This window comes from Cyanidioschyzon merolae, chromosome 2 (genome assembly GCF_000091205.1).
Source record: "Cyanidioschyzon merolae strain 10D DNA, chromosome 2, complete genome".
NCBI lineage: Eukaryota > Rhodophyta > Bangiophyceae > Cyanidiales > Cyanidiaceae > Cyanidioschyzon > Cyanidioschyzon merolae.
In genome coordinates, this window is record NC_010128.1 from 123,432 (window position 1) to 135,470 (window position 12,039).

The 12,039-nt window shown below is 55.2% G+C and overlaps 5 protein-coding genes and 1 non-coding gene across 6 annotated transcripts, besides 1 other annotated feature; 3 read left to right on the plus strand and 3 right to left on the minus strand.

Moving 5' to 3' along the window:
- Window positions 1–2,582: 2,582 nt before the first annotated feature.
- On the plus strand, window positions 2,583–3,206 carry CYME_CMB047C (hypothetical protein; the record flags this gene model as incomplete). The annotated part of the gene is made up of 1 exon (XM_005535096.1): window positions 2,583–3,206. The coding sequence occupies one exon, from the start codon at window positions 2,583–2,585 to the stop codon at window positions 3,204–3,206; it is 624 nt and encodes a 207-aa protein (XP_005535153.1).
- A 1,005-nt stretch (window positions 3,207–4,211) lies between these two features.
- Window positions 4,212–4,919, plus strand: CYME_CMB048C (60S acidic ribosomal protein PO; the record flags this gene model as incomplete). The annotated part of the gene is made up of 1 exon (XM_005535097.1): window positions 4,212–4,919. One exon carries the CDS (start codon window positions 4,212–4,214, stop codon window positions 4,917–4,919), a length of 708 nt encoding a protein of 235 aa, XP_005535154.1.
- A 186-nt stretch (window positions 4,920–5,105) lies between these two features.
- Window positions 5,106–5,816: a sequence feature (possible transcribed region).
- Window positions 5,817–6,242: 426 nt separating this feature from the next.
- On the minus strand, window positions 6,243–6,324 carry CYME_CMB049R. The gene has a single exon. It is a non-coding gene; the product is annotated as a tRNA-Ser (tRNA).
- A 134-nt stretch (window positions 6,325–6,458) lies between these two features.
- Window positions 6,459–7,331, minus strand: CYME_CMB050C (hypothetical protein; the record flags this gene model as incomplete). Its single annotated transcript, XM_005535098.1, has 1 exon — window positions 6,459–7,331. The coding sequence occupies one exon, from the start codon at window positions 7,329–7,331 to the stop codon at window positions 6,459–6,461; it is 873 nt and encodes a 290-aa protein (XP_005535155.1).
- A 1,918-nt stretch (window positions 7,332–9,249) lies between these two features.
- Window positions 9,250–10,140, minus strand: CYME_CMB051C (mitochondrial translation elongation factor Ts; the record flags this gene model as incomplete). The annotated part of the gene is made up of 1 exon (XM_005535099.1): window positions 9,250–10,140. The coding sequence occupies one exon, from the start codon at window positions 10,138–10,140 to the stop codon at window positions 9,250–9,252; it is 891 nt and encodes a 296-aa protein (XP_005535156.1).
- A 611-nt stretch (window positions 10,141–10,751) lies between these two features.
- On the plus strand, window positions 10,752–12,029 carry CYME_CMB052C (DNA polymerase delta, subunit B; the record flags this gene model as incomplete). Its single annotated transcript, XM_005535100.1, has 1 exon — window positions 10,752–12,029. One exon carries the CDS (start codon window positions 10,752–10,754, stop codon window positions 12,027–12,029), a length of 1,278 nt encoding a protein of 425 aa, XP_005535157.1.
- Between the last annotated feature and the right edge of the window lie 10 nt (window positions 12,030–12,039).

Here is a 12,039-nt window from a genome sequence, read left to right on the forward strand (position 1 = left end):
CATCGGGTTAGAAGAAACCGTTGTATTTCGTTGCATCAGGTATTGGGGCACCTCCAGAGTGCAATGCACTGCTTCATGCGGGTGCGATTACGGAGGACGGCGCTCCTCTACACAATAAGCCCGCATTTGCTTATCAGAGAAAGTGCTGGATGATGCCCAGGACTGGCAAAGCTATGCCATCAAATACGGAACGAGGGTTTATGCTACATTTCTAACTTTCCCATTTGGGCAAGCCTGCATGCAGACCGATAGTGCAAGCGCCCGAAATTTCTGCGTTGATAGCCGGTACTTGCTTTCGATCCCATTCTATGCATAGAAGCCCTGAACCGCACTCTTTGGGTTTGGCATTCGCTAGAGTGGAGTTCTTGATGAGATTCTATCAATAGACCTGCTCCAGCGGTAGTGGACTGGACGAATATACAGAATAGAATGAATCGTGGCACCCTAATAGCGAAGCATGACAGGGTATTTTTTCCTCCGTTTTGCTTCGAATCAGCAAAGAAGCATATTCCCAGCTGTCTGAGGTATATTTCAGAGACGGTATTCTGCCGTGCTCACGTGGACACATCTTCTACAATGGAGAACGCACAGTGATCACCGATTCGGACCTGTCGATAGCTGTTTCACTGGACCACAACAGATCAAATGGCAATTCACAAATATGCTTTGGCATCAAAATAATTATCAGTGCATGCTTTCCGCCCGAATGGACGGCCTCGCATCAGAACTTCGGCCGGAAGATGGTGCTTGATGTTGTTCGCATTAATGGGAGCATTGCTGGCCCTAGTATGCATTCGCAAAAGGAACCTTGCCTGGTAGCTGTACTTAAGTCACGCATGCGACGGTCAGTTTGCAGCTGGGACTCAGAAAAGTGATTGCAGGAACACTAGTACCGGCAAACCGCTCTTGTTTTCGTTCGATTTTCATCGAAAGCTTTCAATAAAACGAATACGTCTTGTAACAAGGAGAAAGGTTGCAAAAAGACTCGATACTTTTACTGATCGCTCGCGAAAAACGGACCGCGGTCTCGTCAAGTCACTCACTCTGCTGTCGGCAGGTGCATAGGCTATTCTCTTCCTAGTCCTCGTTCAGAACGTCATGTATCCGAAAAAGAAAGTATCCGACTCTGCTTGCACGACGTCGGTCCCCTCAGTCCATTCTACTCCACACATACGCTGCCAAATGCTACCAAAGCCTCCAAAGGGTCTCGTGTTTCCGTACCGTTTATACGAGCTGTGATAAAGGGATGTGAGTGGCCAACGGAAAAACGTGCTTCTGGGCGAGCGTGTCGCGCGCCGAACAAAACATGACTCACTTCGTACTGAAACGCAACAGCTTGTAGCAGGAGCGACGAGCCCTTGTCTCACGCGATGAGACCTCGTTCGGACTGCATTGCAGAACTGTACAAGGGTACCCGATGCCTGCCAAGACTGCGGCTCGTGAAGAAGAATCGAACATGACCAGCGACAACAGCGGACCCCGCGACAGGTCACGCGTGCGGTCGCCTACAAATCGCCAAGTCGATAGAATTGTATGAAACACCATCCTCCGTCGGGCAAACGATGCGGCTTCTTCATCTCATACGCTTCTGCACTGCTCATCGACAGCGTCGATGCCCCGAACACAAGAGCGGCCAAGCAACGGGACAGGACGAAGCCAGAGACCTGAGCGGAGACCTGATGGGGCGGCTCGGCGTCGCCATTGCTCGGTCTCGTCTGGCGTCGGGCTTGGTGGACGCCAGCAGGCATCACGACAGGTGGAAGGACGCCTTCGGGATCGGTCTCGACGCCCTGGGCACTTTATCGAGAACAGGAACCGATTCTGTGTGATTCCCAGCGAAGCGTTCTGGACGGCGTACACGCATCACACGCACTGGGGCTCGCAACTACACGTGAAGAGGAAGCGTGCAGAAACAGAGCCAGATACACGAGCTGGCGCTCGGTACGCTGGTTGATCATCACATGGCGAGACGATCGAAGGCGAGCGGCTTGCCTTGCTGTGAATCCACCGGCAAGAACAAAGCACGCAAGCACGCGATGCAGCGGACTCGAGCGCCTCGATCAGCATCGGGAAACGTCTTGTGCCTGCGGAGCGTCCAGCGTCGCTGTGTTGAGCGAGTATCGAAAAGAGCCGTTCAGTACTCCGTGTGTGCAGGCAGTGCGCTGGAAGGCTAGCGACATGCGATGCGAAAGTCAATTGCCAGGAGAGAAGGCATTGGATTCCCGTCCGAATCACGGGACTGGTATGCTGCGATCAGGTATCCAGTGAGGCTGGAATTTCGTCTATAGAAAGTGGGAACGGTTGTACTTGGCTAATGGTGACCTTCACAAGTTCCATTTTTCGGGACTCGTGAGATTATCCGCCAAAAGGGACTGCTGCCGCCGATGCGATGCGCTCTCGAGCCATGCACGTCAGCGAAGCGCGCGTTCCCTAGGCCCCACATTGCATCCGGGGTTTCTTTCTCTAAACGCTTTGTCAAGGACATAAACCTCTCCGTTTATCTGTCTGGGCTCGACATACGAAGGAGATTTCGTCACCATTTGAAGCAAGAGACTGAAGCGCTATCGAGGTCGCCTCGGCGCATGCACTTCCAGGGCGCTCCGGCAGGGTCGGGGTCTCCGACCCGCTCAATGGTTTCACTGCCCAGGGTGTTTTCTTCTAGTAGAGACCACGCTCAAGGTGTATTGTTTTGGATCTTTATTTTACTGATTGCCACTTTGGAGCGCTTGCGGTGCCTCGGTCGAGATCTTCGCCGACGCTGGCGAACCGCGCCGCTCAAGCACACGCAACTGCAATCGTTTCCGTCGCACGTCGCACTCCTCGGTAACGAAGCAGCGCTTGCGTCGATCACGAAACACCTAATAGGACGCGGTGTTCAGAGAGTTACTGTGTTTGATCCGGGCAAAAGGGAGCAGCGAGGGCGCCTTGGCAGGGCAAGCACTCCAGCGAGGCTTGTTCTGGGCCCTGCAGACGCCACACGTCGCCGTATTGTGGCCATGACGGTAGACCAGCGCGAGCGCATCAGCGATAACAGAGCCTTCTACGATGAACCAGACTTGCTACTCACCTTGGATGGGCATCTTCACGGGTATCCGGCCACGGCGCTGCGCGTTACGCACCTCCACCGGCTTGCGAATCCGAGTTTATGGGCGGTAGATGAGGCGCTTCGTCTCTACTTGACAACTGAACGTCGCCAAGGTCGATGAGAGGGCACCTGACTCGATCGCCAGCGCATCGTGCTGCCCGCAAGGTACCTGGCTATGCACTGCAAAGTATGAAACAACGTTTACTCAGCTTGGGGCTTCAGTGTCGTGTCACGAAGATTTTCACGATGAGCTTGCACGGATCACGAAAAAAGGGCGAACAATGCGCAATCACTGCGCCGAATTCTGGAATCCCTCGACCATGAACAAGGGCGACCTCCAGGCCCACCTATCAATGCAAAAGCTACAGGTCACCTGTCGTGCTCTGAATTCATATACAAGCGAGAAGCATTCTACGTGCGAGGGCATCAGCGCCCTAAGTATTCTTTAGCTATTGCTTGAATACAGAGGTCGCCGGGGAGCGCGCTAGCGAGGTCGCTGGACATCGCCATGCGGTGCAAGCCTCCTTCTACAATACGAATTCGATGCAGCTTCGCACACTCTGATGGAAGTGCACATGCTGCCGGAGATCGCACCTTCAACCTTACCTCTTCTGCGAACGCAACCATGTTTTATAAATCCGGGAGAAGCGTCCCTGAAAACAACGGAGGCTTGATCAATGCATCGACGCAGCGAACGTCGCACGGAGACAGGACGGTATGACGCCAAGGCCTCCAAAGACGTGAGCTACGGGGAACGCACGACGCTGTTCGGGACAGCGCTCGTTGTGCTGGTCTGTGCTCCGACATGCTGCGCACACAGAATACCCATCCCGCATTCTAGATTCCACGTACAACGTAAACGTGTTGTCATCGGAAACAGAGCGCCGAATCGCCGCGTGGCGATCGCCCCGCCGCTACGCGTCCACTGGTGCGCGTCCAGGTGTGCCGTACGCTGGTCGGCACCTAACGTGACGACTGCTTGGGTGTCCGTCACGGACGACGTGGAGCAGGCGTTTCAGACGGGGATTCGAGAACTTGTCGCGAATTGCGAGCGATCAAGCGAAATACTGCTTCAGGGTGCCGGTAATACTGGGAACATCGTTACCAGGCGTGACCTGAGCGAATTATGCCTCGATCAAAGCGTGCACGCCGCTTGGCGTTGCACGGCACAACAACGAAGACGCGGCAAGAGAAAGCGAAAATGATCGAGCTCGTTCGATCCTTTCTCCCGCCCAAGCATACCAAAATCTATGTTTTCGAATACGGTGATATTCGAAACCAATCGCTGAAAGAGTTTCGAGAGGAGGTGAAACGGCTTCCGGAGGGCGGTGGTCGGCTCTTTCTCGGTTCGAATAGAGTGTTGCAGGTGGCGCTGGGCCGTTCGCCTGAGGAGGCGCTGGCGCCCGAACTGCACCAATTAGGGGAAAAACTTCGGGGGAAACGCGGGCTTCTGTTCTGTAGTGCACCTCACGTCTTGGTCCAGGAACTTTTCGCGAACTTTGAACGCAGAGAGTATGCACGTGCCGGTACCATCGCGCCAGAAGACGTTCGTTTGGCGGTTGGGGAACCACTTGAAGACCTCCCGGCATCGTCAGGCCCGAAACTACGCGAACTTGGCTTGCCTATTAGCCTCCGTGGCGGCCGTCTCTTCTTGGATGTGATCGCTGGACCGGATAAGCACTTTCTGATTTGCTCGAAAGGAGAGATTCTCAGCGCCGAGCAATGTGTTCTCCTGAGAATGCTCGGCATTCGATTGGCGACGGCTCGCCTTCATCTCCGTTACCGTTGGGATGCAGAGCATTGCAAAGTGGAAGAGCTTGGCGACCAGGAGTAGTTCACGGTCTTGAACGCGGTAACGTGGGATTCTAGCCCAAACTTTGAGAGAAACGGTTCTTCGAGACACGATATATATGCGAAACTGCTGGTGCGTCGTTTCACAATGTAGGCGCAGTGTCTGCCGGAAGCAATGCGCGCACGCTCACAACGAGAAGCACCTGGGGTCGGTAAGGAAACAAAATCAGCCGGTTTACGGTGGATTATTTACTCGTGTACAACCTTGTGGATCGTTCGTTACGCAGCGGTTCTGTATTTTCTCACGCAACGAATGTTCGCGGTATCTGGAAGACTCCACATATTACCCTGCTGATCGAATGTGATCTGAATCCTGTCGTCCTACGATTCGCTTTCTGGTCGTGAATGCTCCGCGTTCTCGTGCATGCATGGTAGCGTAGCATATGAGTTTGATCTTTCTTCTGGGAAGCAGCTTCCATCGACAGATGCCATTCTGCCTGTCAATGAAAATGAAGCAGAACGGCTCTTTTGCCTGGACTTTATATAGCATGCCTCCTTGGTTCGTGGCGAGCTCCACCCGCGTAGAGGAGCATTTCCACTAGCGCCGTAGCTTGTACTCAGAAGCAAGGAGCGCCTGTGGAGAGCTATTTCTCGAGTTCCCAGGATCGCTTTTGGACGAAAACTCCGCCAATTCGGCCTACGGAGGCACGCGAAGCAGACCCTGTCCCATCTGATGAAACCGAGTTATCGGATCGTCCACTTCCGTCATGGATGGACTTTTCGAGCCAGGCGGCCGAGCCCCGGATTCGATTCAAGAGCAAAACTCTTATCTATGTTTAAAGATGCGGCGGAGCATGACTCGGTTTCACGGAGTATCACGCGTGCCCATTATCAGACTAGGGAACCCTGGATGATGGAACCAGTACGAACGCTCACTCTAGAGCGCTTTGGTAAAAGCGGCGATCAATTGACTTGCGCACACGGTGACCGTGGAACCACACAGAACCGCAGCAGGTGCGCGTTTGGTGCCGCTGAGCAGTCTACGTTCTCGGGTCCAACACCACGAGTCCCATGAACAAGAGTAGCCTCAACGGCGGGGTTGCTGTTCTCAATTCTTGTCACGCGTCTTCGCATGACTTGTCCTGAATCGATGCTTGGTATCTGTACAGATATCCTGTCTGTGCCAGAAAACACCAGTGCTCCGTCACCAAACGTCGGTGGCGCGCCTAAAGTCGCCACTTTGAGGTTCGCACCGTTCCCCACGGAGACGGCGTCAGGCACCGGCTTCCGACGCTGCAATCCAGCCAGACTCGCGATCTCGAAGGGAGGTTCGTCTTGCTTTCCGTGCTCGCCTGTGCAAAAGGTGCGGTGAGGACGAGATTCGAACTCGCGCGCTCAAAGAGCATGTACTTAGCAGGCACACCCGTTAACCATGGCGGTACTTCTGATACAGAAGTATCTCCGGCACCTCACCGTTAAGTCCTGGGGACCTGTGCGCAAAACCATATATATACACCCAGATCGCGCGCGATTGGCATCGGCATGATGCGCGTCGCCGGTGGTGATGCTAAGCGCTGCCGGCTTACGCATTCGAGCACTTTACATTAGCTTGATCGAAAATATGGTCGGCCCATTTCTGGTAGCCGACCTCATTTGGATGCACTCCATCAAGGTGCGAGAAAAGTGCCGTAGGCGCTTCTCCATTCGTCGACAAGGCGGGTATATAACGCACGCGATCTCCAAAACGAGCGGCAACGCGACGCTTCGCGCTGTCGTACTGCTCTGCCACGAATGCTAACATGGAACGAAGCGGCTCCATTTGGAATTTGGGGACGTGTTCGATCATGGAACCGTTCACAGCGGGAAGCAAAATGGAGCAATCTGGTGAGAGGCGGAGGGTTTTGCGCGCGGCCCCTATAAGCGCCGCGAGCCCCTCTTCAAAAGCTGACGGTGAGTACGAACGCCAGGCTCGCTTCCAATCGTTAACCCCACAAAGAATCACAACCATGTCTATCTTTCGCGCTGGCTCTGGTTCTTGATTGACTTCACGGGATGCGCGCGGCAGTACATGCTCAACCAGGTCCCGCACGGAAGCTCCGGTCATCCCAACAGCATGCCATTCCACCGGCGCAGATAGCGTACTCGCCAAGCGCTTCGCGAGCCTTCGTGCGAGCACCGGCCCCCCGTGAATGCAGTTTGTTCCGGGGTTCGACTGGCACGTGCAACCAACGCCAGTCACGAGGCTGTCACCCAGAAACACAACAACACGGGGCACACCCTGTTGGTGAACGCTCTCTAGGCCGTGGCTCGGACCTCGACACTCTGGTGGCGATCTATATGTCCAGGCAAGTGTTGCTGCCTGTCCTGCTCCAACTGCAGCGATTCCAGAGATTCCCACCACGAGCGCGCGACAAACACTAGAGAAACGGACAAAAACGCCACCTGCTACCGGCATTCACAGGGTAGAGGTCGCAGGTGCGCGACGGATGAGCTCTGAGAATAGAGCACCTCTCAGACAGGAGCCACACACTCTCGATATTTGGAGCCTGCTTTTACTGTTCCACTTCAAACTCCTCGCTATGTCGCCATTCCGGTTTCAAGGTAAACAGGTTTTATCGCTGTTGCTGTTGCTGCTGCTGCTGCTGCGTTGGTGGTGTACGCTACACCGATCCCCAGCATCGCATCGCATCCAGTTGCCCGTCGATTCGGACACAGCGCTTGATCCGCAGCGGAGCGCGCACGCCATGTGCGTCGCGCATCGGTGATGCAGCCGATCTTCTCTCAGTACATCCGGGAGAAAGTACCGGTCGTGTAATTTGAAGACAGCGTGCAGCGTGATGGTCGCTTTCCTGAATGCCAGGATCCATTGTACAAGATGGGATCCACTGTCCATGGAAGAGTTCTGTCAAACGAGAAAACCGGCAGTGTCTAGAACGCCCTGCGCATGCGCTCGGGATCAGCAGTGCGTGGCGGATTTGGCATGCCGGCGTGTGCGAACGCGCGATGGTGATCGCCTCTGTGCACGGGAGTCGGCAGACCTGACGCTCGTGTGGCTGCACATTCGGTGATGCCGAGGAGCGTGCTTGTCGGGCAAAAAGAACCTTAGACTAGGACGCGTAGCTGGTGATGTACAGGAGTGAGCCTGTTACAGCAGAAACGAAATCTCGGGGACTCGTGGCTTTTGGACGGCGCGGCGTGTGCTGCCGGCCGGGGCATTCCGCTCAAGTCAGGAGCACTCTGCCGCCGTTATACATTGCGGTATTGCAAGAATATATGATAGAGACGAGCCGGCTCCGAAATCATGGTCTCACCATACGCGAGAACGATCAAAAAGAATGCATACCCGAAAAAAGTCATCCATGCGTGCAACGCTGTATTCGCGAGTCTCTCAAGTGTGACGCATGAGTAGAACAGGTGATCGATGCTCGGCGCCGCGTGAACGGCGAAGCGGCGTCGAATGGCACAGGGTCACGAAACGTTGGCATCAACGTGACAGGCTGTCGTCCATGCGTGTGTCCATACGTGCGCGCATGCATGCGCGTCTGTCGATGCAGACACGTGCATTCGAAAGCGCCCATATTTCATTTTCGAGTGTTCTTGTGAAACTTTACCTGCAGGGTTCTTCACCTTCTTCATGTCTCGCATTTACCTACCAAGCATGGAAATGATAAGCCAGCACCTAGATGACGATCCACAACTCGAGGAGCCCAAGGACGCATTTCTCCTCACATGGCCAGATGCAAGCTCGAGTGCGAAACCGACGCCGAGTCTGCCGACAGGCGCTCGAGCTCCGAAAGCTGCACGTGATCGAGAAAACGCAGAGCATGCCATTGAGGCGCCATTACCGAAGAGAAACATGCCTGTCGAGTCCCACGGAGCATGCGAAAAGCACTGGCAACAACTGACTCTGCAAGTTGAGCGGCTCCAGGCGGATCTCAACTTACTCGAGGGAAACTTTCTGTGCCTCCATCAACAGCTGAGCGGTGTGCTGGAGCGGATGGATGAACTTGCCGCTGAGAGCCAGGCGAATCCAATATGTACCCCATGGGTACCAGACCCAGTTGGGAGCCTACACCCAACTGAATTCCATCTTACGCCGCTGCAAAGCAGCCCATCTGACAGCGGCTCTTCTGCGGATGTTGAATCCACGCTTGCTCCAGAGATGTCTGCGCACTGCAGACAACAAGATGCAGACAACTCGTTGAATTAGGGCAATCATCCAGCATGCAACCTTGTCCATGGAGCAAACAGGGATTCGAGTCGTCGGGAAGGACTTCATAGGATGCTATGGCGATAGTCCCACGGGAGCGCTTCCGATCGCATCTGTCAGTCTAAACATTTTCCGTAGCGGCATGAACGAGCCGACTCGTTCGCTAGAGTGCAAAACGCTCAAAGGCTAACACCGAAATCCCCGGACCGATAGCTTCGCGCACTGTTCGCTGTCGACTGCGAGAGCGTTCGTCGGCAGAGTCGGTAACAAGCACTTGGTCCAGGAGACAGCGCTCAGCGATGAACGCTTCGAACTTGACACTTCTGCGCTGGGGAGGCGAAGCGTTCGCGGCACCCAATTGCCGAGGAGCGCGGAACGCTTCATCTTCCGCAGGCATCAGGCTTTCGTAGACGGACGGCTCGATATCGGCCGCGGAAACGTACTGCGGATTCATTGCAGCGATATGCATTGCAACCTGTCGGCCGAGTGGCGACGGTGCCGAGCAAGCAACCAAAACACCAACGCGTGCGTGATTATGCAAATAGGAATATATTCGACCGTCCCGAAACGTGTCCGGTACTTGCAAACGGATGCCCCGGTGGACTGTGAGATTCTCGTCAGTCTTTGCGACCGCTTCTCGTAGCTCGTCGCGCAATGCCTCAAGCAGCTCCTGTACATTGGTTACCGCTCCGCGCAGGAGCAGCTCTAGTCCGCGCTGACTAACACGTTGGACGACAGGCAACTGGTGCACAAAGTCCGTCTCGGAACGGATCTCTACCATGGCACCGCACCGTTGATCAGGTGCGACCTCCAGTGCAATGAGCCCACTCCTCGTGCTGCGCTGCGCTTTCTTTCGCATCACGGTCTCTGCGTAGCTTGACAAAAGCCCCAGTGCTGCGTCCAGCTTGCCGTCACACCGTTCTAATGCCTTTTTACACTCCATAACCGGGGCACCCGTCAGGTCACGAAGCTGACGGATGGAGGCTGCATTCCAGTTCGGGCTGGAGCTTAACCAGCGCCTGCCAATGTGCAGGAGAAACTGCGACCTAACCATGTTTCAAAAGAAACACTCCCCGAATCAGCGCCGAACTAAGAAGCGTGCTCAAGTGTGCGTGATCGAGGTTCGAAACAAACCCGGAACGCCCGCTGCGGTACAGTTCCTCGTGCAACTGCGCGCGAAACGCTTCTCCCGGATGTGCGGGTTGCTTTGAACTGCGAACAACCGAGCGTAGGTTCCCGGCTTCGTTCCGGGCGATCTACGCGAACCGGTTTCCGTGACTCTACCGGGCACCTCTTTTCGAGACACGAAACAGCTATCACCGGAAATAAGCGTCGACCTTTTCTAGAAAAGGGCCGGCAGTGACCCGATCTTGCGGTGGAACGGGCTCGTGAGGCGAGCGCTCTAGCGCCGTGTTCAAGCCTTCTGTCGCTGGCGGACTTGAAGCTGCAGGCGCGCTTTGTGTGGGTTCTTTGCGCAGAGCACGTCAGCGTCAGGACGCGCTGTAGAGCTGTTTTCCATAGAAACAGTTCTAGAGTCAAACCGCAGCGTTGCCGCGGCGACAGCTCTGGGGTAACTGGGGGCACCGCGGTTCGTGCGCTCCCGTGACGTCTGGCGACTGCGTCCTATTTAGGGAAAAAGTACACGAATCAGAACAACCAAACGCCATGACAGGCACAAGGCCTTGTTCTGAAGAAAACGGCGCAGTCTCCAACGCTTCCTCCGAGACATACGCGAACCTTGATGGGCCATGGGGCTTTGCGATGCCATCGGGGACCCTCGAACAGGCTAACTACATGCAACAGTACAGCCAGCTGTACTTTTGTCGTCTGGCAGAAATGCGCAACTTTTACAGCACCTATACAGATATCACGCGAGTTGCGATCTCGCAGCTGAACCCCGTTCAGACGCAATGGGTTGTGGGCATCATTTTCAAGCAGATGCCCTTGAAACCCTCGATCCTCAAGAGCTATGCCGACGACATCATGCTCACCGTCCCTGAACTGCGTCTCCTGAACTACACATCTGGTGATGATCGCGTATACGTTGAGGACGAGACTGGTCGTATCGAGTGCGTGTTCCACCCCGAAGACCGCAAACATGATGTCGTCACGGGAATGGTCATTGCGCTGCAAGGGCTGGTAGGCGCGGACGGGCTCTTTCGCGTGAACGAGATCCGACTGCCGATGCATCCCGCACCGATACCACTGCCTTGTTCGGGACAATCCGCAAAACAGTATATCTGCTTCCTGTCTGGGGTTGATGTTCGCACGCCGGCGGCACAGCTCTTCCTCGACTACGTTACAGGCTGCCTTGGCGCCGATACCGTCCAACTCGGGGCATGCATGCGAGTGATCGTCGCTGGAAACCTTCGAGGCGAACGATCCTTACTCGACCTTTTCCTGAAGACGCTTGCCGAGCACGTGCCCGTGGACCTTATGCCCGGCGAGGAGGACCCCGTGCATGCGGCCTTCCCGCAACAGCCATGGCATCGACTCCTGCTTCCCCAGAGCGCCTCGCAGGACGATGCACAGAATCGACTCGTTCGCTGCAGTAATCCGCATGCATTTCAAATCAATGGTTGTCTCTTCCTGGGAACATCCGGACAGAATGTGAAGAATTTCTGCCGCTTCTCGCGAGTTCGCAACGAACTCGAGGCGCTCCAACGACTTCTCGAATGTGGACATCTCGCACCGACTTGTCCGGATACCATGGCCTGCGTCCCGCGAGGCGACCACGACCCCCTCGTTATCCGCGAGGTTCCGCACGTGCTTTTCACTGGCAACGCGGATACCTTCAGGTACCAACAGCGTGTGTTCGGGGCAGCTCGAAACGCAGGGACGGCAGCGCCTGTGACGTTGCTGACGGTTCCACGTTTTGATGCGACCGGCACTGCAGTGCTGCTCGCACTGCCTGAATTAACGCCGACGACTTTACAGTTTTAAATACCCTGTA